This window comes from Notechis scutatus, chromosome 5 (assembly GCF_049901735.1).
Source record: "Notechis scutatus isolate UNSWTSFEM ecotype Mainland chromosome 5, rNotScu1.2, whole genome shotgun sequence".
In the NCBI taxonomy this organism is placed as follows: domain Eukaryota; kingdom Metazoa; phylum Chordata; class Lepidosauria; order Squamata; family Elapidae; genus Notechis; species Notechis scutatus.
Window position 1 is genome coordinate 69,039,771 of NC_142013.1, and position 27,148 is coordinate 69,066,918.

The 27,148-nt window shown below is 37.6% G+C and overlaps 1 protein-coding gene across 6 annotated transcripts in view; it reads right to left on the reverse strand.

The window, feature by feature from the left end:
- Positions 1 to 27,148, reverse strand: part of CNKSR2 (connector enhancer of kinase suppressor of Ras 2) — a 264,189-nt gene that overhangs the window by 201,406 nt on the left and 35,635 nt on the right. For all 6 annotated transcript variants that reach the window (XM_087966919.1, XM_087966922.1, XM_087966920.1 and 3 more), the window contains exons 2-3: positions 7,292 to 7,455; positions 1,396 to 1,598 (exon numbers count right to left, since the gene is read on the reverse strand). In XM_087966919.1, the coding sequence (XP_087823045.1) occupies positions 1,396 to 1,598; positions 7,292 to 7,455 (367 nt within the window). The remainder of the gene's footprint in view (positions 1 to 1,395; positions 1,599 to 7,291; positions 7,456 to 27,148) is intronic.

The window sequence follows — 27,148 nt, forward strand, 5'->3', positions numbered from 1 at the left end:
CATCTGTTCATTAAGCTGGAACTGTGATCCCAGAAAGATCTCCAGGTAGCATTCTCTAATGGAGAGTGCAGCCCTATCCAAGGTTCACGAGGGAGATCTATGTTTTGCTTCCATCACTAAAAATGCATTAACTACTATAATTAGATTGATTCTTAGGAATTAGCTATTTTAAGCAGGAAGAAAGGAAAAAACGATTTAAAAAATCCATCACACGTTTTTATTGTTTTCTCATTTCTTCTATTGATTTTCTGTAAACTCAAAACAGCACTGCAATAAACAGCAGAAGTCAGATCATGTGGAATATAATTTTGCATCAGATATTTTAGATTGCTTTTTAGAAAAAAATAGTGTAAGTATTTTAAATTTAGTTTGCTTAAATTTAGTTTGCTTATTTTTAAAGTGTCTTTAAAAATAAGTATTTTATAATACTACTCTCCTATATAGCAGAATTTAAATTTAAAATGGAAATCTCCAGGCTAGAAAGCTACCTTTTCAGTTATTGCATTATTTATGCTAACATTTGACATCTCATCTATCTTCAATATTAAGTATCTGAAATGCTAGGACCATGTGAACTCCAAGTGCATATATTCTATAATATCTGTTCATTTTAAATCAGTGGATGTTCTGTTTTTAGTATGTCTTGTTAAGCACTCATAACTTTTTTAATTAGCTATGTTTAATAAATAGAACAATATTCTTATTTGAAAATAACAGTGGGTGTTATTTCATGCTGTAAAACATTTTCATTTCCGAAAGTGTTGGATAGGTTACACTATTATTTGAACAGAAATGTTGCTTATATATAGCACAGTACTCTAACAGCAAAGTAAAAATATGTTGACTATGTTTGCTACTCCTCATCCCTATCTACCCTAACTGAAGTTGAAGCTATGAAGGGTTGTTTCATCAACCAAGAAAGGATGCTGGAATCCTTAGCTTTAAGCAGAGATGTCCAACCTTGGCAACTTTAAGACCTGTGAACTTCAACTTTCAGAATTCCCCAGAAATTCTGAATTCTGAAAGCTGATGTCCACAAGTTTTAAAGTTGCCAGAGTTGGACACTCCTGACCTAAAGTAATGGCAGCCCATCAATCAAGCAGCATTTGGTTCTACTGCCAGTAATCAACCTGCCTCTAGGCAATGTTCAAAAGTTGTTGCCAAATGGGACTAGCTTTGGTACTAAATCTTCAGTATAGAACTAAGTTTAATCCATATTTAAACTTAAATGATATGTTGTAATCTCTATAAATTTTACATAAATTTTACATAAAGTTTTAAATAAAGAGAGCAGATGACTTGTAATTAATGTTTTAATACAACTTATTACAATCATTACATTTATTTATAAGAACAATAAGGTAGTCATCCTTGGAACAACTGAAATGGTTTTACCTGTCCAGCCATGCTAGAAGACTTTTTGCTGCTCCGATCAAATCCACCACTGAGGTAAGGAAATCATTTGGTAATTTTCTGCTACTCCTACCATCATAATGACCACTCCTCCTCCTTCCTGTGATAAAGTTCTGAAGGTTTTTGGCAGATGCATTTAGCTTGTGAGAAAGTGTTTTTAGGTTCTCAGTTTCTAATCCGTAATTCTGCATTTTAAAAAAGGGCACAAAAAGTTTAATCTTGTTAATAATATTTGTAATGCTTAGCACATGAATACATCAATTACTATTTCTTGCATAATTTTATTTCTGTATTACAAGTAGAAATTAAACATCTACGAACTATAAATTTGAAATATGAGTATTATATATTTCCATAGTAAAATGGTACTTTTTAGTTAAAATAAACAGAAAAATTTATGAAAACAGTTTGAAGCTTTATTTGAAAAACATATAAGAAACATTCAGTTAACAATTTAGGAATTATATATGACTATATAAGTTTAAGCATTGTTCTGATTCTTTAACACATTACACTAGGATATTTTCAGTAGAATTCTTATTTTAATGTATTTTCTAAAATTAATGTTTAATCTACTTTTATGGATCAAAAATTCCCATGATTCGTTAATTTATTTGCTTCTTTTTATAAAACTTTTATGTTTCCTAGAAAACTTTCTCCTTAATCATTGTAAGACACATTTGCAATAAAATCTTTAAAATCATATCTAATGATTCAGAATCTCTTTCTATAGAAACTGAAAATTCATAAAAATCAAATAATGCTTGCATGAGATCAGTCTTATCTTCAGGCAATAGAAAAATCTGTTGCCAAAATGTTCCTGTAGCATGAATCGCTTTGTCAAGATCGAACCACTTTGCTTCTTTCCAACCTTAATATTTTTCAACTTGCCAATGAACTGGGGGAGTGGGGAAGCAACAAATGGAATGCTGAGAATGTATGCGGAGGTCATGAGAGCTTGGCAACCATGAAATTCACCAATGCTGGTGCTGGAGAAAGAGATGGACTGTTCCCATAACAAAAGGATGTCTCATAATTGGATAATGTGGTCACCCAGGGGTGGGGAGAAGAGGAAGCCATTCTTTAACTAGTTAAGCATTTGAGAAGGAAAACCAGAACTGGTTTTGTTTCTTCAGTACCAAAATGGTGTATCCAATAAAGTTTTAATTTTGGGAATTTTGGGAAAAGCTCCCAAGAGTGTTTCCTTATTTTGGGTTCGCTAGTCAAGACAGTTGACATTAAACCAGTTCTCCATAAATTAACGCAGCCTACTCAGATGCCTCCAAGAGAGCTGTAACCTAATGATGTCCAGAACGCAGTGAAAAATTGATGCTGCAGGGAAGCCTGGATTGCTCCCTGCTCGGGAGGCACTGGTAGCCACCCAAGCTGACTCAGGGTGCAGATGGTGGTGACCCGATCCAAGATGAGGGTAGAGAAGATACAGCAGCCACTGGTATGTCAGGAAGGAGTCATGGCCTGATCCATTTGACCCGAAGACGCAATGGCCGAGCCGAGTGGTGAAGGCAGCCAAATTAGAGTTCCCCCTGGTCCCGCCTGGAGTGGCCGTAACCTGGAGGGAGCAAATGGGAGGCCCAGAGGGTTGCAGACTGGGAGGAACCAGGGGAGTGGAAATTCCTGCAGCATGCTGTAGCCTTTCTGTGGAGCAGCTGCACAAAAGATTAATCAGAATGGAGATGCAAGGAGCAGTGTCAATGAAATCCTCAGTCTCAGGAGCAGGGCTTGGGATGGACCAAGTGTCAGCAACCCTAATGGGTGAGACTGGAGAGTGTGGCCCAAGGAGCTGGAGTTCCCCCAGGGAGTTGCCATCCCTCCCACGACTGCGGGAAAAGCCCAGGGATTCCTGCAGCAGCAGGAGCTCAGGCTCAAGCAGTCCCATATGCAGTTGGACTGCCACAGACTATGCGCTGGTTCAGGATGACTGGGAGCCCCCACCTCTGAAAGCTATGTTTGATGAGCGACCAGAGAAGCTAGCCTATTTTCTGAATCAGATGTGGAATTATTTGGAGCGATAAGGAGCAATGTACCCGGATGACGTTGACCACGTAAACGCCATCACTTCGAATCTAGAAGAGGCAGTAGATTGGGTGATGTACCTCCATGGCGAAGAGGCGCCAGAGTTGGGGAATGTGGATGCCCTCCTGGAGGAGCTTCGGGACAGGTTTGGAGACCCTGTGCAAGCCCGCCGAGTGGAATCCGGGATCTGCGCCATAAGACAGGGGATTAGGTCAGTAACCGAATACATCCAGGAGTTCTGCAGCCTGGCTGTGAAGCTGAGAGGGCTGACAGAACACTTGCTAGTCTACCACTTCTGAGATGGACTAAACAAGGAGCTGTACCAAAACTGCCTGCCCCGAGGGATTCCAGAGGACCTTGGGGCATGGTATCAGCTGGCAAACACAGTGAAACTAGTAGTGGCAGCACGCAGCGCATGAGGGTCACCCCTGATGAGGCCAAGAGAGACACCTGCCAGCATGCAAGGGACCAACACCCCTCCTGCTACCCCGAAGGAGAGCCCATAGTGCTTTCCCGGTGTCTTTTTCTGATGTGAGAAAGAGGGCCATTGAGCAGCCAATTGCCCAGGCCTGCAGCCCATGTCAGTGCTGAGGGGTCTGAGCCAACCAAAGGCCAAGAAGGTGCCAAGGAAGGGAAAGAAGATGATGTGAGTGCCACGGCAGGTCATGGAGATCTCTTCCCCCTCCAGCGAGAAGGGGGAACTCCGACTCCCAGCAAGCCCAACCTGGTCTTCTACAAGAGCGACAGTGAAAGGGAAGATGATCCAATAGTAAGTGGAACCATCCCCCCTTTGACTGCCCAGGTGAAGATACTAGTGCCCCACTCAGGAGTGAGAGGTGTCTTCACGGCCTGGTAGACTCAGGTTGCACCAACTGCTTGGGTTAGCTTATGAACTGTGGGAAAGATGGGACTGAGACTTAAAAAATTGAGGCAGCCTATGAAGTTTGAGCAACTGGATGGCTCTCTTATGGGGGTCTGCCCACCATGTGCCTTAGCGAGCAAGTAACCCTGAGAGCAGGGAGCCAGAAGGAGACTATTTGGTTCATAGTAGCCCCAAAATGGAAGAGACTATGATATTGGGGTTGGCACGGCTGAAGATGTGGGATCCAGCAGTTGACTGGAAGGACAACAATTGGTGCTGGGGAAGTAGAGCAGGCAGATTGCAATGTGTAGGAATGACACACATAGGTGGGAAAGGGTGTTGGTGGGAAAGGGAAAGATAGACCCCATTAATGCAATAACTGAGATTGGCCAAGTGGGGCTAGCCATCTCAAAGGAATACCTGGACCTAGTTGAAATATTTAGTGAGCAGGAATCAGACATACTCCCTCTCCATCACCCCACTGATTGTGCCATTGAATCATTGCTTGGGGTGAAATTACCCAAACCAAAGATGTACTTAATGCCCCCAAAGACATGGAGGAGCTCAGAATCTTCATGAATAAAAATCAAACTATGGCAGGGGTGTCAAATTCAATTTCACTGAGAGCCACATCAGCATTATGGTTGCCCTCAAAGAACCAGTTGCATGAAAGTCTATGACAACTCACAGCAGCCAGGTGGGCATGCCTGGGTAGGCATGACTGGATGATCACAGACAGGTTGCCATGACTAGGTGGGCATGGCTGGGTGGGCATGGCTGGCTCAACACCACTCACTGGACATGGCTGACTAGGGATGGCTGAGTCAGGACAAAATCAGTCACACCCGCTAACTCAATGGGGGGACAATTCGGTGCCCCACAAGCTCCTTGCCTCCCCAAACTTCTGGCAGCCAAGTGTGTGAGCATGTGTGTGTGTGCGTGGGCATGCACGCACCTACACACACACCACATTCCAAGTTTGGGGACTTTTATCCAGAGAGGAAGGAGAGAACCTTCTCTCCAACCCGGCATGATTGGCAGTTTGCAAACTCAGATGTGGATAAAAGTCTCCAAGCTTAGAATGGTGTGTGTGTGTGTGTGTGTGTGTGTGTGTGAATGCATGTGTGTGTGTGCATGTATGTGTGTGCACAGCATGCCAAAGGAGACATTCTTCTCCCAATCCCAGACATCATTGCCATTTACCTGTGTGGTGTCCGCTCCAAGCAAAACAGGAGGCAGTGGACAATGCTGCTTTATGTGGAAGTACAGAGAACAAAGTTTGCATGAAGCAGTTTCCTGAGTCCAATTTCTGCCTTGACAGATCTCTGGCAAGCAAGAGTAAGAGACAGGGGAGCAGCACGCCCAGGTCCTCCACTAGGGAGACTGGCCCTTCTCGAAAGGGAATCCCCATTTCCAATCGTGTATGGTAAGAATGCTGGTTTGTTGGGGCAGCCTTCCCTCATGCAGCTCCCCCACCACCACTTCCTCCTCTCCAGAGGCAGAATTGGACCCAGGAAACTACATCCTCCAACCTTTGTCCTCCATGCTTCCACACACAGCAGTGTCATCCTCCATTTCCGGGGGGGCGGGGTGGCAGGCAAGACTGGGAGGGTGATCTGGATTCCTTCCCAATGGGATGATGGAACAAACTAACACAATAGTGGAGTAATACCTATGTTGCTATGTAAACTATCAACAAACCAACTGGGTGGAGCTCCTACATTTTGCAGAAGTGGCTTACAATAACTTGGTGCATAGCACCATTGGATTCACCCCCTTTAGAGTGACCATGGGAGTTGAATTTGTGCCAATGCCAGAATTTCCAAGGGAACCCCCCACCCCACCCCCGAGTAGCATTAGCTGAATGGATAGATACACTGGAAGCTGGTTGGGGAAATGTGCAGAAAGCCCTGAATAAAACCAGGGAGTCACAAAAGAAACAGGCAAATCGGAAGAGAGCCAATCAACTTGTCAACGAACTGGGGGAGGGGAGGAGAGGCAAATGGAATGCTGAGAATGTATGCATGTATCCTGAGAGCTTAACAACCATCCAACTCACCACTGCAGGTACTGGAGAAAGAGATGGACTGTTTCCATAACAAAAGGACGTCTCATAATCGGACAATGTGATCAACCAGAGGTGAGTAGAAGAGGAAGCTATTGTTTAATTAGGCAAATATTTGAGAGGGAAAATTAAGGCTGGTTTTGTTTCTTCAGTACCAATATGGTGTCCCGAATAAATTTTTACTTTTTGGAATTCAAAGCTCCCAAGAGTGTTTCCTTATTCTGGGTTCACTAGTCGGACAGTTGACATACAAATACTTATTTTAGAGGGCCTTTCAAAATATTCAGACAGTTGCTTCAGCAGCCGTAATAACACAAATGAAGCTCTCCTCTTTAAAGTGCTTTACAGCTTTTTAAAATTTCAGTACAGCTACTTTCCAGGTAATCTGCTAACACATTTGCATGCACAGAAACTAAGTGCAACAGGATTGGCAGTGAAATGCTAATTGCATGTAAAGCTAAGCTTTAATTTGATTTGGTTTTATCTTAGGATATTTTGTAACTCACCCATTGCAATTTGTTCACCAAATCATAATTATAACTAACATTTAATATGAGGTATGAATCCAGTCAAAGTGCCCGGTTTTTTATTTTAAGAAGAAGACATTTTGCTTGCTGTTGTAAAAAGTTAAGTATGATTTATAAGAAATCAATGCTTCCCCTTTTGGAAACCAATTTTTTCTGCAAACAAAATAAGTCATTTTCAGTTCAATAAAAATACTTTTTCTCTTTAAAAAAAAAAAAGCTAAATTTGATTTTAAAATGACAAACTTTTCAACTATGATTTGTACTGCAATTCAATTTTTGTATCGCTAAAATTAAATATATTAATATTATGCAAAATCTTGAAATAGTTTTGTACAATCCCATGGATTATTCAGTTTTCAAACATTTCAGAACCATTCTCAAAATATTTACCAATGCACAGAGTAAGTCAACTGCTTCCAGGATAAGCTCTTGATGGCCAATTCGAGTCACTCCCAGATCCTCCAGTTCTTGATGAGTAATACGTAGTAGCTGGTCTCCACCAATCTTTTCCCTCTCAAAATTTTTGATATATTGTTGCAGGCAGTCATCAAGGCCTAACACACACACACACACACACAAAACAATGAACACAATATTTACAAACTAAAATTGGTACTTGAACTCTGTTATTTATCAATGTTAGATTATCTGACATTTTTTTCATCTGAATTGTATTTACTTTTGTACCAATATAATTACATGTATATTTAAAAACTATGTCTGGAAGCAAAATATGTTTGGGAGAGTATTTTGAAGCGTGAAGGTCCTTTTACCTGCATACATCATTGCCATATATATTCAGCACAAATAATAGAAAAATACTAAGTACTAGTGAACAAAGAAATGAAAGAACAGAAATCTACTGACTAGCAACTCTCCATACATTTCTGTCTTTGAAAAGCATCTTTCTATCATGCTCATGGTGTTTCATACATTCTCTTCTATTCTTTTAACCTCATGTTTCTCTTTTCGACAATTTTATCAATTCCATGCAGACACGACTTTCTGTCTTTCCCTTCCTCTTATGCCATTCACTCCTGCTCTTCAAATTGATTTGCCATTTGATTTTCATTTTTCTTTATATGACCAAATCAATACATTTACATAATCCAGTCCATTAAATATGTTTAATTTTAGATTTTGGACTACATATCCAATGCTCACATATGTATAAAGGGGATAAAAATGCAATTATATTATAGTATTTTTACTTCTTGCAGAATTCCTATTGCTATTTTTCTAGCAAAGAAAAACTGCATTTGCATATCTTAAGTTTTCTTCTGTTTCCATCCTTTTTAAAAACATTCTGCTGGGGCACATAAATCAGTATACTGTAGTTGTACTAAATTTTCCTCATTTATATATATAATTTATCTTTAACTGTGAAATCTATGTGATTTTGTACAACCAAAACTCTTTGCAAGGAGTGAAAAGTTGTAGTTGAGCTTCGTGACAGATTTATACATGTTAATATATAATGCTCAAAAAAATAAAGGGAACACTTAAACAACACAATGTAACTCCAAGTCAATCACACTTCTGTGAAATCAAACTGTCCACTTAGGTAGCAACACCGATTGACAATCAATTTTACATGCTGTTGTGCAAATGGAAGAGACAACAGGTGGAAAGCAGAGGCAGTTAGCAAGACATCCCCAATAAAGGAGTGGTTCTGCAGGTGGTGACCACAGACCATTTCTCCGTTCCTATGCTTTCTGGCTGGTGGTTTGGTCACTTTTGAATGCTGGTGGTGCTTTCACTCTAGTGGTAGCATGAGACAGAGTCTATAACCCACACAAGTGGCTCAGGTAGTGCAGCTCATCCAGGATGGCACATCAATGCGAGCTGTGGCAAGAAGATTTGCTGTGTCTGTCAGCGTAGTGTCCAGAGCATGGAGGCGTGACCAGGAGACAGGCCAGTACATCAGGAGACGTGGAAGAGGCCGTAGGAGGGCAACAACCCAGCATCAGCACCGCTACCTCCGCCTTTGTGCAAGGAGGGACAGGAGGAACACTGCCAGAGCCCTGCAAAATGACCTCCAGCGGGCCACAAATGTGCATGTGGCTGCTCAAACGGTCAGAAACAGACTCCATGAGGGTGGTATGAGGGCCCGACGTCCACAGGTGGGGGTTGTTCTTACAGCCCAACACTGTGCAAGACATTTGGCATTTGCCAAAGAACACCAAGACTGGCAAATTTGCCACTGGAGCCCTGTGCTCTTCACAGATGAAAGCAGGTTCACACTGAGCACATGTGACAAGCGTGACAAGGTCTGGAGATGCTGTGGGGAACATTCTGCTGCCTGCAACATTCTCCAGCATGACCGGTTTGGCAGTGGATCAGTAATGGTGTGAGGTGGCATTTCTTTAGGGGGCTGCACAGCCTTCCATGTGCTCGCCAGAGGTAGCCTGACTGCCATTAGGTACTGATATGAGATCCTCAGACCCTTGTGAGACCATATGCTGGTGCGGTTGGCCCTGGGTTCCTCCTAATGCACGACAATGCTAGACCTCATGTGGCTGGAGTGTGTCAGCAGTTCCTGCAAGATGAAGGCATTGATGCTATGGACTGGCCTGCCCATTCCCCAGACCTGAATCCAATTGAGCACATCTGGGACATCAGGTCTCGCTCCATCCACCAACGCCACATTGCACCACAGACTATCCAGGAGTTGGGGGATGCTTTAGTCCAGGTGTGAGAGAAGATCCCTCAGGAGACCATCCGCCACCTCATCAGGAGCATGCCCAGGCATTGTAGGGAGGTCATACAGGCACGTGGAGGCCACACAGACTACTGAGCCTCATTTTGACTTGTTTTAAGGACATTACATCAAAGTTGGATCAGCCTGTAGTGTTTTTTTCCACTTTAATTTTGAGTGTAACTCCAAATCCAGATCGCCATGGGTTGCTAAATTTGATTTCCATTGATAATTTTTGTGTGATTTTGTTGTCAGCACATTCAACTATGTAATGAACAAAGTATTTAATGAGAATATTTCATTCATTCAGATCTAGGATGTCTTATTTTTGTGTTTCCTTTATTTTTTTGAGCAGTATAAAATATTTTACTTAATATAAACATAATTATATATGTCTGTGATGTGATGCTTTCTGCTTGTACCCAGGAAAAGGGTATTTTTAATCACTAGTAAAAATATAGGTAGTGGTTCTGAAATTTATATATATTTTTATATACATACATACATACATACATACATACATACATACGTGTGTGTGTGTGTGTGTGTGTGTGTGTGTGTGATATATATATATATATATATATATATATATATATATATATATACATACATATAAATACACACACACACATACATACATGCAGGTCTTGGCGTGTTCGGGTCTTTTCCCGTGTAAGGTTGAGAGCATCTTGGCAACGTTTCGACAAGGTCCTACTTGCCATCTTCAGGCTGGTGCTTTCAGCTCTATACAGTCAGTAAAAACAAAACCAGAAGCTGACGGTGGCTCAGATCATGAACTTCTCATTGCAAAATTTAGACTTAAATTGAAGAAAGTAGGGAAAAGCACTAGGTCACTCAGGTATGAACTAAATCATATCCTTGATGAATATACAGTAGAGGTGACAAATAGATTTAAGGAATTAGATCTGATAGACAGAGTGCCTGAAGAACTATGGACGGAGGTTAGCAACATTGTACAAGAGGTAGCAATTAAAACCATCCCAAAGAAAAAGAAATGCAAGAAAGCAAAATGGCTGTCTGAGGAAAATTATAAATAGCTGAGGAAAGAAAGGAAGCGAAAGGCAGGGGAGAAAGAGAAAGATACACCCAATTGAATGCAGAATTGAGAATAGCTAGAAGAGATAGTAATGCCTTCTTAAATGAACAGTGCAAAGAAATAGAAGAAAACAATAGAATAGGAAGGACCAGAGATCTCTTCAAGAAAATTGGAGATATGAAAGGAACATTTCAAGCAAAGATGGGCATGATAAAGGACCAAAATGGCAGGAATGTAACAGAGGCAGAAGAGATTAAGAAGAGGTTGCAAAATTATACAGAAAAACTATATAAGAATGGGCTTAGTGTCCCTGATAACCACAATGGGGTGGTCACTGACCTGGAGCCAGACATTCTGGAATGTGAAGTCAAATGGGCCTTAGGAAGTCAGAGCAACAACAAAGCTAGTGGAGATGAAAGTATTCCAGCTGAGCTATTCAAAATCTTGAAAGACGATTCAGTAAAAGTGCTACACTCAATTTGCCAGCAAATTTGGAAAACTCAACAGTGGCCACAGGATTGGAAAAGGTCAGTTTACATTCCAATTCCAAAGAAGGGCAATGCCAAAGAATGTTCAAACTACCACACCATTGCACACGCTTCGCATGCTAGCAAAGTTATGCTCAAAATCCCTACAAGCTAGGCTCTAGCAGTATGTGAACCAAGAACTACCAGTACAGGCAGGATTTTGAAGAGGTACAGGGTACTAGAGATCAAATTGCCAACATACGCTGGATCATGGAGAAAGCTAGGGAGTTCCAGAAAAACATCTACTTCTGCTTCATTGACTATGCTAAAGCCTTTGATTGTGTGGATCATAACAAATTGTGGCAAGTTCTTAAAAAGATGTGAGTACCAGACCATCTTATTTGTCTCTTGAGAAATCTATATGCGGGTCAAGAAGCAACAGTGAGAACTGGACATGGAACAACTGATTGGTTCAAAATTGGGAAAGGAATTCGGCAATGCTGTATTCTGTCACCCTGCCTATTTAACTTATATGGAGAGCACATCATGAGAAAGGTGGGGCTAGATGAATCACAAGTTGCATTTAAAATTGCCGGGAGAAATATCAACAACCTCAGATATGTGAATGATACCCACTCTAATGGCAGAAAGTGAAGAGGAACTAAAAAGCCTCTTGATGCGGGTGAAGGAGGAGAGTGCAAAAATTGGCTTGAAACTCAACATTAAGAAAAGTAAGATCAAAACATGAAGAGGTCATGGTAGGAATATATACCAGATATAGGAACTAAGTATTGGAAAATTGTTTGATAAAAACACACTGTCTAAGCAATTAGAAATGTTTATGTCTTTTATGTTTATTGGTTATGTATAACTTTTTGGTTTTGTATTTTATGAAATGTTTTGTATTATGTATTTTTTAATGTTTAATAAAGTTTATTTTTAAAATTAAAAAAAGAAAAGTAAGATCCTGGCATCTGGCCCTCTCAATTCCTGGCAAATAGATGGGGAAGAAATGGAGATAGTGACTGATTTTATCTTCCTGGGCTCCAAGTTCACTGCAGATGGGGACTACAGCCAAGAAATTAAACAACGCTTACTCCTGGGGAGGAAAGTTATGGCAAATCTAAACAGCATACTAAAAAGCAGAGGCATTACCCTTCCAACAAAAGTGCGCACAGTCAAGGCTATGGTTGTCCCAGTTGCAATGTATGGCTGTGAAAGTTGGACCATAAGGAAGGCTGAGCCCCAAAGACTTGAGGCCTTTGAACTATGGTGCTGGAGAAGACTCCTGTGAGTCCCTTGGACTGCAAGGCGATCAAACCGGTCAGTTGTAGAGGAGATTAACTTTGACTGCTCTTTAGAAGGCCAGATCCTGAAGATGAAACTCAAATACTTTGGCACTTAATGATAAGGAAGGACTCACTGGAAATGAGCCTAATGCTGGGAATGATTGAGGCCAAAAGAAAAAGGGGATGACAGAGAATGAGCTGGCTGGATGGGGTCACTGAAGCAGTCGGTGTGAGCTTAAAGGACTAGTGGGGATGGTAGAGGACAGGAAAGCCTGGGGGAACATTGTCCATGGGGTCACGATGGGTCAGACACGAATTTGTGACTAACACCACCACCACCACTATGGTTCAAAAATAAAAAATCTCAACACAACTGAAAGAAGAGCAGAGAAAAAAGACAAATTTAAGACTTTTTCTTTAAGGACATTGTGTCAGGGTTCCGACTGATGCCCTAATTAAATCATGAGCCTCAAGCCAAGCTTCAAAAGAAATCCATTTATTTATTAGGAGCTTTATGTTGGCACAGACCAGGTGGAGTTAACTCTGACCTCAGTTAATTCGCGCTTTGCCTCTGACCCTGTTTCCCCCTCCCTCCCAATATGTCATCAGTCACATTCCCCAACGAAGCAATTTCGTGGGTTGTAAAAGTCACTCCCTCCGGCCACTGTGGGTTTCCGTGGAGACAAACTCGGCATTGTCGGTTGGAATGTGCTTTGTTTTGACTGAGATGCCAGCTCCTTTATGCAGCTGTGAAATTCATTCTCCCATCCCTCTTGCCAATGGCAACTTAAGAGCAGGTCAGGGATGCTTCATGAGTTGACACATTAGCAAGGTTGAGGATTTCATGATAAAAAGAAAGGCCTACAAGTATTTAATAAAACTTCCAGAGAAGAAGATGATTTTACTCCATGAAGATAAGCTGTTGATATGTTCAACAGAAAGGTTTAACCCAAAATTTGAAAATGTATTTTTTTATAATATATATAACACTTAAGTAATTCTTAAAGTAGGTATAAGATATTGAAAATGTATTTGAGAGTACCTGTATTAAGAGAAAGTTAAAGAAAATGATGTACTAGTTTAAAGAAAAAACTATGTTAAAAATAATGTTTATAAAAGAAAAAATATTCTGTAAGGGTGGTTTGGAGGGAGGGATCTAAATGCAATAATGAAGTTTAAAGCTTGTATGTGAAGAAGTCAAAGAAAAAATGTTTAGAAAATTTTGATTTTAAAAAATTGTGCTTTTTAAAAATTTAGTACTTTGAAGGAAAAAAGCGTAAAAAATGAGTTTTTTTCTTTTTTTTCAGTAAGGTCAAAGAATTTGAAAGAATGCAATAAACTTTGTAAATAAAAATTGGAGTTCGCAAAGGCTACTAGGTGCAAATAGAAATACACATTATTTCCATAGCAAGGAAGATAAAGCAGGAATGGTTAAATTGATTATTTTATTTAAAGAGGAAAATCTGTTCTTATTTGAATAGCACTTCTAGAATTTGTGCTTGTGAAGATAAAAAAATGAAACTTTGATCTTGGTTTTATTGATTAGAAAGATTCGGTGTTATATGAATGACTAGTTATATATTAATGTGTAAAAGCAAAAATTGGGGTTGGAGTGTGTTTATCTTGCACTGTGCAAAGAAGAGTTCAAGTCAATGCCCCTTTTTCTTTCTTTATCTCTTTCCCCTTGTATCTCACACCCCCTTTTCCCTGCATCTTTCCCTCCCTTAATTTCCTATTTTCTTTTCTTCTCTTCTTTGTATTTTATATAATAAAATAAAAATTATAAATGGAAAAAAAATAGAATCTCTTCTTGTGTAGTGAGAGCAATTTGTTCCAGAAAAAATGGTCACTGAGCAAAATGGTCAGTAACTCAATTTAATGCATACATATACTATACACAGAGGGGGTGGGGGTTGGGAGAAAGCCCTAGAGGCAGAGAGACAGAAAGATGCTGAAAAGATCTCTGGTAGCTGCCATCTCATTTAGATAGATAATCTTTATTGTCATTTTCTACTGTGGGCACACTGGCACGCATTAAAAATGAAATGTTGTTGCCTGCTCTCAAAAGTGTACACATACATAACACACATATACACATGCTATATACATACATTTAGATGAAATTATCTCATGCAGCAATGTTATTGTTACTATCGTTTTAGTGTGTGGCGTGTCAGGCACAGAAATTTAACTATAAATGCACACAGTGATCAAAACATTTTTTTTTTACTGTTTGCTATCATGTTTGCGAATCAGGACTGACTGTAATGAGGACTGATTGTATTCAATCTTAATTTATTTATTTATTTTATTTTATTTATTTGATTTGCCAATTGTTTACAAGATAAGTATAAGTGTATACATAGTTGTGAATACATGAAATGGGTACATATAAGAAAAATAAAAGAAGAATAAGAGAAACAATAGGACAGGGACGGTAGGCACGTTGGTGCGCTTTGTTTTGTTTTAAGTGATCATGCCTGCACATTTTTAAAAAATTGTAGTATGTAAATCTCAGAATTCATCCCTTCATCAGAAACAATTTTTCAATTATCCTTCTTTCAAAATATAATACATTAAAAAATAACAAAAATAAAATATCCGATCAAACATATTCTGATAAATAATTTGGATTATCTAGTATTATTTGCATCATCACCTCCATAAACCCTATTTATATTTAGGCATGCATATGATACATGATATATAGTAAATGCTTAAACCAATCACATACAATAAAAACAAAACATTATCATCAAGATTATTTACAAAAGCACACCTAACAATTTTTAATTATAAATGAATACTTTTTATCAATGAACTGCTTATATCTCCTTTAAAAAGAGATATTTTTCTTTTGCAACTTTTTTCAGAGTGTTAGTATTCCTTAAACCTCAGTGGAATATTGCACTATTGTTTTGTCTAAAGTAAATTCCAGTATTTGTCACTTTAGTTTGACAAAATGTACACAGAAACATAAAACAGTTAAAACAGCAGACATATAAGTCTTATTGTAAAACTGGAATACTGCCAATTAGCTATTCCAAAATGGAATATAATGAAGAATTAAGTCCCTTCAAGTCCTCTTTTTCTTAAGCACACAATAGGTTGTATTCCAGCTTGAAAACGGGACTATGAAATAAACATGTCTACATCTTCTTGGTCTTTTTTAATTAGTTCTGGTTTTTAATGAGTGCAATATTCAAGACTTCCTCCTTTCTTCAACTGAAATAACACAGTAACAGAGAACTCTTGACTTCATCTGTAGTTGTTAAATATTTATTAAATTAGAGGTTTAGTAAATCTAAATTAAATGAAATAAACTAAATAAAAACTAAACTAAAACTAAACTAAATAAAAAAAGAAATATGTAAACTATTTTTTTATTTTAGATGAATACATCATTTCTTGATTAATCATGCATATTTCCAATGAATTCTTTGGTAACAAGAGCAATTCTATTTGAGAATCCTTTTAATATTTTTATTGTATTAAAAATTGTATTGAGAAAATAATGAAACAGTTTATACTGCAGATATCATAAAATATCAGTAAAGCAGATGAAGAATGGAAGAAATAAAGTATACTTCAAACATTAAGGAATAATTACTATAACTGACCTCAAATGATTAGTGGGTAGAATTTCTGTTGTTCTTCTGAGCAACGATTGAAAAATAACACTTCAGCTATATCAGCATCATTATTGCTATGACTCCTGGTGACTGTCTGAATTACAGTAATCCTTGCCTTACATTCATTAATTCAATGACTGTTCCAAGTTAAGAGGCATTGAAAAAAATAAGGCATACAATGGATTCCATAGCTCAATTCACTACAGCAGTCCTACAGTCATCTGATTCTGATCTGGGCTCAGATGCCCAACTCATGATTTCAGCATTGTAGGGAGAAGTAATTATGTGATCACCATTGGAAACCTTCCCTGCCAGCTTCTCACAAGCAAAATCAATGTGATGGAAGATTGCAAATCATTCCAGCAAATTGCCCCTACAGGCAGCAAACTGTCCGCCACTGCAATATCCAATTTCTACCATATCTTCCAGAGCCTCCTGGGCTCCCTCAACGCATACCTTGCCTGTGCTGAGCCTTGATGGGCCTGCAGCCTATTCCAGGCTTCCCAACAGATTTCCAGGATTGCTGTTATTAAGCAATATTGTGATATCACATTGCCGTTTATGACCATATCACTTAGCAACAGCTATCTTAACAATTATCATTGCAACTCAAGAACTATATGTAGTCCCTTCATTTTGCTTAAAATTTTCAGCAGTGGTTTGCCATTGCTTTATTCCCAAGTCTAAGGGAGAGTGACTGTGTTCTCCCCCTCATGCACACACACAAATATACCACATGTGTAAATCTTCTGAGTCTGAATTGGTATTCCCCAGCAATTCCCTGTGCCAACACCAGCTCAATCCCAATGAGTCCCACACTGCTTGTCAATCCACAGGCTATTCAGATGAAGGCAACACTAGTCCTCAAGTCAAAGGCCAGGCCAGGCCACTGGGCCAAAGCAAGTTACCAAGGCAAGGAAAGGCAAAGGAAACAGCTGAAGAGATACAATCCAAAATTCAAGGCAAGAACACACAGCAAGAAAAGAAACATGTTCCCAGCATCATCTCCATCTGTCTGCTATGCTAAATAGCCAACTTCTAGTGCAGCCCATCAAGAAGGGCTAGGCTGTCTCCTCACAAGTAATCTGGCTAACCTTCACTGCTCCTGCCTTTTCTCTGTCCTACATGTTCTCTGATCAGGTGCAGAAGGCAGTTCCTCTTCCTCACTGATTGGCTGCAGCTGCATGCTTTCCCCACCTGAAGTTTCAGAGTTGTCCTGCTGCGGCTATGCTTCAGCCAAATCACTCTCAGATGGCTGCTTGGAGCCATTGACCATTGACCCTCTTGACATGCCTAGAACTGTCCATCTTCCTCCAAGCTGACATCTGGAGTGGTATCTGGGGAAACATCTGGGGGAATCAGCGCACTGACTGGCCCAGTCAGTCAGCAGGCTTCATGTCTACGGTAGGATTAGAATTCATCATCTCTCAGTTTCTTAACCGATACCTTAACCAGTACATCAAATGATGTCTTTTTGATGCAACTTTACTATAGAAAAATATAGCTAAATAATTCATAAGATACATATTTTAAAAATTAAATTCAAAAAAAGAAATAAAAATAATCCTTTCCCCCCCCCAAGAACACTAATACCTGCCACATAATTAAATAACATTTTAGGAAGGACAGTCCATTCAAAGCCCTATATTAATTATCCTCACGGTGCCTAGAAAACAACCTGCACCTAAACATCAGCAAGACAAAGGAGATGGTATTAGATTTCAGGAAGAAGAGAGAGGAACCCGCCCCACTTTACATCAAGGCGGGCTGTGTGGAGAGAGTTTCCTCCTTTAAATTCCTGGGAGTCTACCTCAGCGAAGATCTTACCTGGAAAATCAACACAACCCAGATGGCCAGAAAGGCCCAACAGACTCCATTTCCTTAGGGTCTTGCAAAAGAATAAAATGGAACAATGACTGATGGCCTCCTTTTACCGGACCACAATAGAAAGGATCCTCTCATATTGCATTACAGTGTGGTATGCTGGCTTGACAGCCACGGATAGAAAGACATTACAGAGGGTGATGAGCACAGCACAAAACATTGTGGGCTGTTTCCTGATACCACTAGATGACATTGGTAGGGCTCGCTGCCTTAGAACAGTGAGGAAAATTCTCAGGGACGACTCACACCCCAGTCAGCACTTCTTCACTCTCCTACCATTAGGTAGGAGATATAGAATCATAGCCAGCCACACCAACAGGCGTGGCTGGCTACCGTGGGCTGTCAAACTTCTGAACGGAAAATAACTTCATGTTAACATAGTATGATAGACTTGCGGAGCTGGCACGTTGTGCAACAAAGTCACATAGTGGAAAAAGATTGGGACTGGGTTAGGGACTTCTGTCTTCACTGTGAGTTGCGTTGGGGGGTGCATGAAGGGAAGCTCAGCCAATCTCATTGTACACGTTGTACTCTGACAATAAAGGTAATAATTAATATCATTTCTACCTGTAATCAACTTTTATTTTTATAATCATAATATTGAAGTGTCTATGTTATACCTCATGTTAAGTTCTTTTCCTTTATCTCCAGAATACATTATCAGCAATTATAGAACTGTTTAGGAGTAATATACTAATATTCAAATAATTTGAACAAGACAAGCATTAGCTGAAGAACTATTTCAGTGACAAGTGGTTCTCTGGGTGACTATTAATACTCCTTTGGCTCAATCAAAGAATATAACAAGGATGGATATGAAAGAACCATTTCATATCTAATAAAGGAGAATATATGTAGCTCAGGGTTGACATGAGGGGTCCTTAGTTCTCTTTGAGCTTGCTTATTTTCATTTCATATCTCTTATACTTTTAAGCAGCTTGTGACAAATCATGCACATTGGAAGAATCTAAAAATATTAGCCTTTATTTTCAGAGGCCCCATCCTCTAAGCAAACACGGCACTACCAACTAAATGCAGTAAACATTCCACTGGACTCTAAATCAATTTATTTTAAGTATTGATAAAAAGAAACATCTTTGTTCAATATATAACTGGCTGGTTATATGATAAATTGGTGGCTGGTTTTTCCAAAACTGTGGCTACTATTCAGTCTTTTGGTCACTTCCAGATCTTTGTGATCCCATGATCATTATTGTACCACTTAGCAACAGCTTCTTGCATTCTTATAACCTTATGCTTATATTCTCAATATTGATAATACTTGTATTGATAATACTTTAATATTGATAATACTTTCTTTAGTCTGTTTTCAATTGCCTTTTTTTTCTAGAATCAGGCCCTTTTCCATGACATTATCCAATCAAAATACCTAAGTGTTTGCTTTATTATTTGTATCTCCAGTGTGCAGTTGTCCATAAATCATCACCTACAACTCACAAAGGCTAGGTAGATGGAAAATATTTAGCCAACATCACATAGAGTATTACAGTACAGTAGTTTTACAGTAATGTATTTTATTTGGGTGTTGGTGTGATTAGTAACTTCAGGCATTGTAGTATGGGTTTATTGTTTACATATTGTATGAACTAAAACCAATATTAATTTTAGAACAAATTATGATTAAAAACTATGGTTTGGTTTACTATAACAATCCAGTCAAGTTATATATAATAATGTTCATTATTCTTTGTGGTTACTTAACTAATGTTCAACAATAGATTCAAGACAGATAAAAGAAACTCTCTCTCTCTCTCTCTCTCTCTCTCACACACACACACACACACACTCACACTCACAAACAAAATAACAAAATTCCCTTCTCACCCTTATGGGTGTATGTATCTTCCTCAATTGTGGGTCCTTGACATGAGCTCCGATATGATTCCTGGGATTTGATAGAGCCACACTCCCAGCTTTGGAGCCACAGCCCTGAATGTTCCACTGGGACCATTTTACCCTTCACTTTCCACATCCTCTCCAGTTTCTCCTTCAGGCACTGATACTTCTCCTGTTTCTCTGGGTTTTAACCATGACTGTGGCTTTGACACTCACTAAACCCTGCCCACCCTCTTTCTGACTGATGTACACTCTCTACATGTTGGACTTTGGTTGGTTATCTCTGGACAGGAGCTTCCAGGTCTTCACATCAGCAACTTCCATGTCCTTCTTTGACTGGCAGGGCATACATGTTGATGGCATGGATCTTGTCCTTCCCGTTGAACTGGCTCTTCAGGACTTGTGATTCTTTGGTGGATGTTGCTGTCTTCCTTGCCTCTTTGTGATTCCCATGTGACTATGAGATATCAAGATAAGTATAATTATATAGAATAGAATAGAATTCTTTATTGCCCAAGTGTGATTGGACACACAAGGAATCTGTCTTGGTGCAAATGCTTTCAATGTACATAAAAGAAAAGATACATTCGTCAAGAGTCAAGAATTATCAGGTACCACACTTAATAATAGTCATAGGGTACAATAAGCAATCAAATCATACTAGGAAACAGTCAATATAAATCATAAGTATACAAGTGACAAAAGTTATAGTCATACAGTCACAAGTGGGAGGGGATGGGTGATAAGGAATGATAAGAAGATTAATAGTAATAGTAATGCAGACTTTGTAAATAGTTGGATAATGTTGAGGGAATTATTCGTTTAGCAGAGTGGTGGTGTTCAGGGAAAAACTGTCCTTGTGTCCAGTTATATGTCCACTAGTTATATGTCCACTATCTAATCTGCTGGTAGATCCATCCCACCAGTTTTAACTACTTTGTCTCTCTTAACCACCAAATATAAAAAAATCTGATGATATATCATCAATATGTATATACTTTTTGTTTATTAAATTTTAATATATATTACATCATTAAATTTTAATTATACATATATGAAGCTTGGGAGTTTGAGGCACTGAACACTTCTAGACAGAGATCTCTAATGTTGTTACTGGGATCTGTTGGAGTCATTCGCCCCACTTATGAATCACATCCCAGTTGCTTTTACTACAACTGAGATCGGTTTGGCCTTTACTTTCCCCATCCTGATTAGTTCTTCCTTCAGACTCTAGTACTTCTCCAACTTCTTCTTTTTTAATTATTTTTTATTATGCAATTTCCTTTGTTATATATAAAATTTCTAAATCCACAATGGCAGCGTACTGTCTGGGTACAATCTCTTTTAAATACAAATAACAAAACTTATACACACATTAAATTATAACCATTATTCTCTAAATTTATTCACCATAACCTTCATTTATCCTTATTAAACAATTTCCATTATTTAATTAAATACTCTGTTCAGTTTCATCATATAATTAGTTAATATCAAACCTTAAAAACATCACATTTATCACCATTATCCTCCAAGTCTAATAATCATATTTCCTTATCCTATTTATTCAACATTCATTATTTACACATTTCATTTTAATTTACATATCCTCCTTAATTTTAAATTTCTAACTTCTGCTTCTATTTTCTAACCATTGATAAAATAGTTCCCAAGTTAAAAAGTATTCTGTTTCCTCCTTATTCTTAATTTTCAAAGTTAATCTATCTATTTCAGCACATTCTAATATTTTCTTTATTACATTTTCCTCTGTAGGTGTTCTGACCAAGGCTTCCTGAGACTGTAATTAAGCACAAGCTTAGTCCAAACAACTCTTATTTTATTTCAGTGCTGGGAATTATGTTCATTCCCAGCCCGTAATGAATCCCAAATAGTCTCTCGAGATAAGCACCCACTTTTATCTCCTTTGAATTACTGCCAACTAGTGCGCCAAATTAACTGTAAAAAGCCAAATGAAATACAAAGTCTACACAGAGTTCAAAGTTTAATCTGAACACAGCGAACAACGTTACTTCCTGAAAAGATTCCTGTCCCTTTGCACTTCCTTTATATCTTATGGGAGGGGCAATCACCTCCAAGCCTTACTCCAGAGTCACCCCTTTTGTCTTAACTGCTCTTGCTTTCTGGTAGCTCTGCACACACATGCACTGGGAACAGGCTCCCCTTATTCCTCTGCCTCGCTGCTGTCAAATACTGGAGGCTCTGGAGTCAGCACATAACTCCCAGATGGATCTGGCCCCACAGGACCCTTATCCAAATCTCCACAGACTCCCAAAGGGGCCTATGTTCTTCCCCACTGTCCAATTCTGCTGCTGTCTCCACAGGTTGCTGGCAGACCACAACAGTAGGCATGTTTTCATTTTTCCAATTTTGTGCATACATAATTGTCGCTGCTGTTATCACATGTAAAATTAAACATATGTTTCTTTTATTATATTTTTCCGGTAGAATAGCCAACAAAAATATTTCTGGTTTTAAGTCTATTTGTTGTTTTGTCCTTACTTTTAACCAATATTTTTTTGCCATAGGACAAGTCCATCACATATGATAATAAGATCTCGATAGCTGTTTGCATTTCCAACATTTGGGATATATGTTTTGAAACATCTTTGCCATTCTTGCTGGTGGCAAATGCCACCTATAAAACATTTTATACAGATTTTCTTTATAGGATGCTGACATCATCAATTTATAATTTCTTTCCCTAAGTTTTTGCCATTTATCTAATTGTATAGGTATCCAAAATTTTTAGACTATACTATGTTTCATTTACTTGTTCTTCTTCCATTTTAAAATTCAATAAGTAGCTTTTTTTCTTTATTAATTTGTCATCTATCCCTAAAAATATCTAGTCTAGTTCTAAAGGTTCTTTATAAAATCCATACAGTTCGGCATCTTTCTTATATCTTGATTGTATTGGCATGAGTGACCACCAGGCCAAATCAATTTCTTGATTTTCCAGTTCTTGTTTGATTTCAATTTCCCTTGTTCATTTAAGATATCTTTATATCTTGTAATTGTTGTTGAAAAAGTTCAACAACATTCGGATGTACTAGTGCTTCCATCATGGATAGCCAGACCATTATTTTCATGTAATGTTTCTCTTTAATTTTCCCATACTGAAAGCAAAGCATTTCTAATATAATGTTTTTGGAAATATACATGTATTTTATTTTCCCATACCACATAAATGCATGCCATCCCAATTGTAAATCATGTCTTCTAAAGTCAATACTCTTTATTGCTCAGATTTATCCATTCTTTCACCCTTCTAAGCATTAAGGCCTGGTAGTACAGCTCCCAACTGGGTAACCCAAATCCTACCTTATTTTTAGCCTCTTGTAGCATTTCAAATTGCTTTTTTCCCTTGTCGAATAAACTTTAAAATCAATTTGTTTAAATCCTCAAAGAACATTTTTTCTATTTTTATTGGAATTGTTTGAAATAAGAATAATTGCTTCTGTAAAATATTCATTTTTATTGTAGCAATTCTTCCTACCATCGACAACTGTAGATTTTTCCATTTTTCCAGATCTAACTTTATTTGTTGCATTAATTTAAGATAATTATCTTCTTTAATAGTACACATCTTGCTGTTAATCAGATTTCTAAATATTTTACTTTTTAGTTATCTGAATACCCATCTTTTCAATTCATTTTTTCTGTTTATTTGTAAGATTCTTTACCAACATTTTAGTCTTTTCTTTATTTTTAGTCCTGCCACTTTGTTAGAGTTTACTACAGAAATCAAAGCAAAACACAAACAGCAGCTTCAGAGTTCAGAGCAGAGACTAGAGCCACACCCAGGCTACTTCTAGTTTCACTTTCCAATTCAGCTCCCATTTGTTGGTCTGTTGCCATGCCTATTCATTGGCTGACTTTGTTACTAAGCTCTATTCCAGTTCATGAATATATTCTGACACACTTCATCATAATCCTCTATTTTTTAAAATAACTTAGGTCCTGTTTCTAGTGGTTCTTCTAGAATAAATACTAGATCATCCACAAATACCTATAATTTATAGTTTTCTTCATGAATATACTCTGACACTCCTCCATTCATAACTGGAAAAGAAATACATCCGATTAACTTAACATTCTTCCCATGGTGCACTCCACCCAATGGCTTGGTCATTATGTCAGCCAGATTGTCTTCTGATACACAGTGAAGCAAGTTAATCAATTTACTTTACAATATTTAATGTTCATTAATGTTGCTTCTATTTTTTTAGTCTGTCACCTGTTGCCCTTTATATGCAGGCAGCATTATCCTCTTAGACAATTACAGCTTGATTTACCTTTACATTTAAATCCTGTAACAGCTGTTCGTACCAAGTTATTTCTGAACAAAGTTCAGACAAAGCAATAAATTCTGCCTCCGCCGTAGAAATGGCAACAATTGTTTGCTTTCTGGACTTCCAACCAATTAAAGCCCCTTCAAGCAATATCACAGTCCCAGAATTGGACTTTCTGGTTTTTACATCATTTGCATAATCACTATCAACATAGCATTTAAATTTAAATTTTTCAGAGACCTCTATTTGAAGACTCAAATTCACTGTTCCCTTCAAATACCTGAGAATCCTTTTTACACCCATCCAATGCAATTCTGTTGGTGCAGCAGTAAAGCAACTCAAAATGCTTACTGTGCAAGCTATGTCTAGTCTGGACCACTGTGATAGATATAACAGGCTCTCTATTGCTGACTGATATATCTCTTGATCACAGGCTTCACATTCGTCCTTACCCAAACTGTTATGAAAATCTGTACTCATAGGTGTTGGAGCAGTATTACATTCTTATGTTATATCTCTCCAACAGCTGTTTAATTTTTCTTTTTTGACTAAGAATATAACCATCTTTCTCAGTTTTTTGTATCTCCACATCAAGATAATTTTTTATTTCTCCCAAATTCTTTAATTCAAATTTCTTCTCCAACTTATTAGCAAATTCGTTTACCTGTGATACATGCTTTGCAATGAAGCAAAGATCATCCACAAATGCTAATAGTTGACAATCCCCACCTTTTAACTTTCCAGTGTATATGCAACCAATAGCTTTGCAACTCTTGAACCCAAGACCTTTCAATGCCTTATCTAAACATATATTCAAATTCCTGCCTGACTGCTTCAGCCCATAAATGGCCTTGTTCAATTTATACAACATGTTAGGCTTTTTACTTTCATACCCTGGTGCTTGAACAGTGTAAATTTCCTCTAATTCTACATTGAGGAATGCTGTAGTTATGTCAAAATGCCAAACTGTATGGCCATCTGCTGCTGCCAAAGCTAGTGCCAGCCTGATGCTTTCACTCTTTACAGTTGGCACAAATACCTCATCATAGTGCACATTTTTCATCTGTGAAACCCCTTGTGCCACTATTCTTTTCTTTTTTTTTTTTTTTTGTAAATTTTATTTGAGTTTTCACAAAGAGAAAAAAAAATACAAATAAAACATCTTTTTTGAAAGCAGCATAATCCCGGGTTACATTTCTTCGTACAGACACAAATTCAGGTTCATGCTCATTTTTATATTCTATTCCATATCTTATTACTATTTTACATTTTCTGCATAGCTTAATCATTGTATTTATATTTTTTGTCTGTCCTGTTTCAATTATCTATTATCTTTTCTCATTAAACAAAATTTCTCCTGTAGTTACTGATTGGAGTATGACGCCTTTATATCTTTTCCCTAAAGTTGTAACATTCAATATAATACATAACTTCCATTTGGATTCTGCTTGGTACATTCTTAAAATACACACTGTATTCTTAAAATATATATATATAATGATAGATTGAATTGAAAAAATTATATACATTTATATATATATATATATATATATATATATATATATATATATATATATATATATATATATATATATATATATATATATATGTATATAATTAAAACAACATTCCATTCCAATTCAATTCTATCATTAATATTAATATTCATTAAAGTCTTAACATCTTTAACATTACTTTTCAATTAAATATCATACTTCTATGGGAACAATTATAAGCTTTCCATAGTTAATTCCCCCCCTCTTCACTTATATTTTATAAAACATTAACTAATTAAAATGTTCCCGTTCCTTCCTAATTCAATTTTCTCATTTATTTTATTTCACTTATTTTATTCACAGACATTTCACTAAATTACACTAACTATTTTATCCCTCATTTTAATCATACGTTGTTTCCAATTTTCTAAAATTATTTCTATTATGAATATAACAATACAATCTTATGTACCTTTACAGAATCCCTTTTTCAGTTAGATTTTCACCCATTATCTCTAAATAGGTCCTGTTTCTCTATATCTTGCTCCGGTCCTTTGTAACTTCTTTTCCTTTCCTTCTTCCCTCTCTTCTTCTCTCTCCCCTTTTTACCCCCTTGTGTCTCTACCTCTATTTCTCTCTTCTGTATTCCCCTTTTCTGTTGCTTTCCAGTATTATACTTATTTTTCGAATTATTTTTCTTTTCTTTGGTTGTTTTTTTAAGTCTTAAATTCTCCGTTCTCTTTCCCCCCCCTTTCCTTTTTCTTCCCCACATAGAATTACTTGTTCATTAAAGATGGCTTCTTCTTTGTCCCAGTCTTCTTGTTTTGCAGTCTTTTCTTGTTGTTTCTCATAGTTCCATATCTCCATTTCTAAAAATTGAAAGACAAAGCCAAAAGAACCCTTCCCTTCTTGTGCATCTTCTTCGTACTTTTTAAGTTCCATTTTCAATTCATCCAGAAGTGGTGCCATTGTATAAATTTTTAAACAACCACCCAGTTGATTTTAGTCATTCAAATATAATAACCAAAAATCCAAAGATCACCAAATAATCCAAATACACGCAAGCTGTTTCTTTTTTGCTCTTTTTTTTCACTTTCTATTCCTGGGGTTACTATTTAGTTGCAAAATTTCAGTTAAAATGTATCTTTTAGAAGTCTTGTTGAAGTTTTACTTTAGATTCTTTTTAATTCCAGGCAGTCTCCTCCCTCTTCCAGATCCTGCCCTTATTCTTTTCTCTCCCTTCCTGCTTATGAAAAGAAAGTTTTTAATGTCCAGAAATCTTTATTATTCCTTTGGCATTTTGTTTTATTTTCAGCTTAATTGCCTATTGATGTCAAAGTGGATTTTTCTGATTTCTTATTTAAGTCTCTTAGTTGTCAGTATAGGGAAGGAGAGAGAAGGAAAAAAAAGCCAAACCTTTCCCTTTTCACTTTCCTTCGCTGCTTCCGACTCTTCTTTGGGAGCGATGTTATTTTTTGTAAGTTTAAATTCCAGGGTACTTTGGTTGTTGCTTTTACAATTTAACCCGGTCAGCCAAAACTTTCACTTCTTATC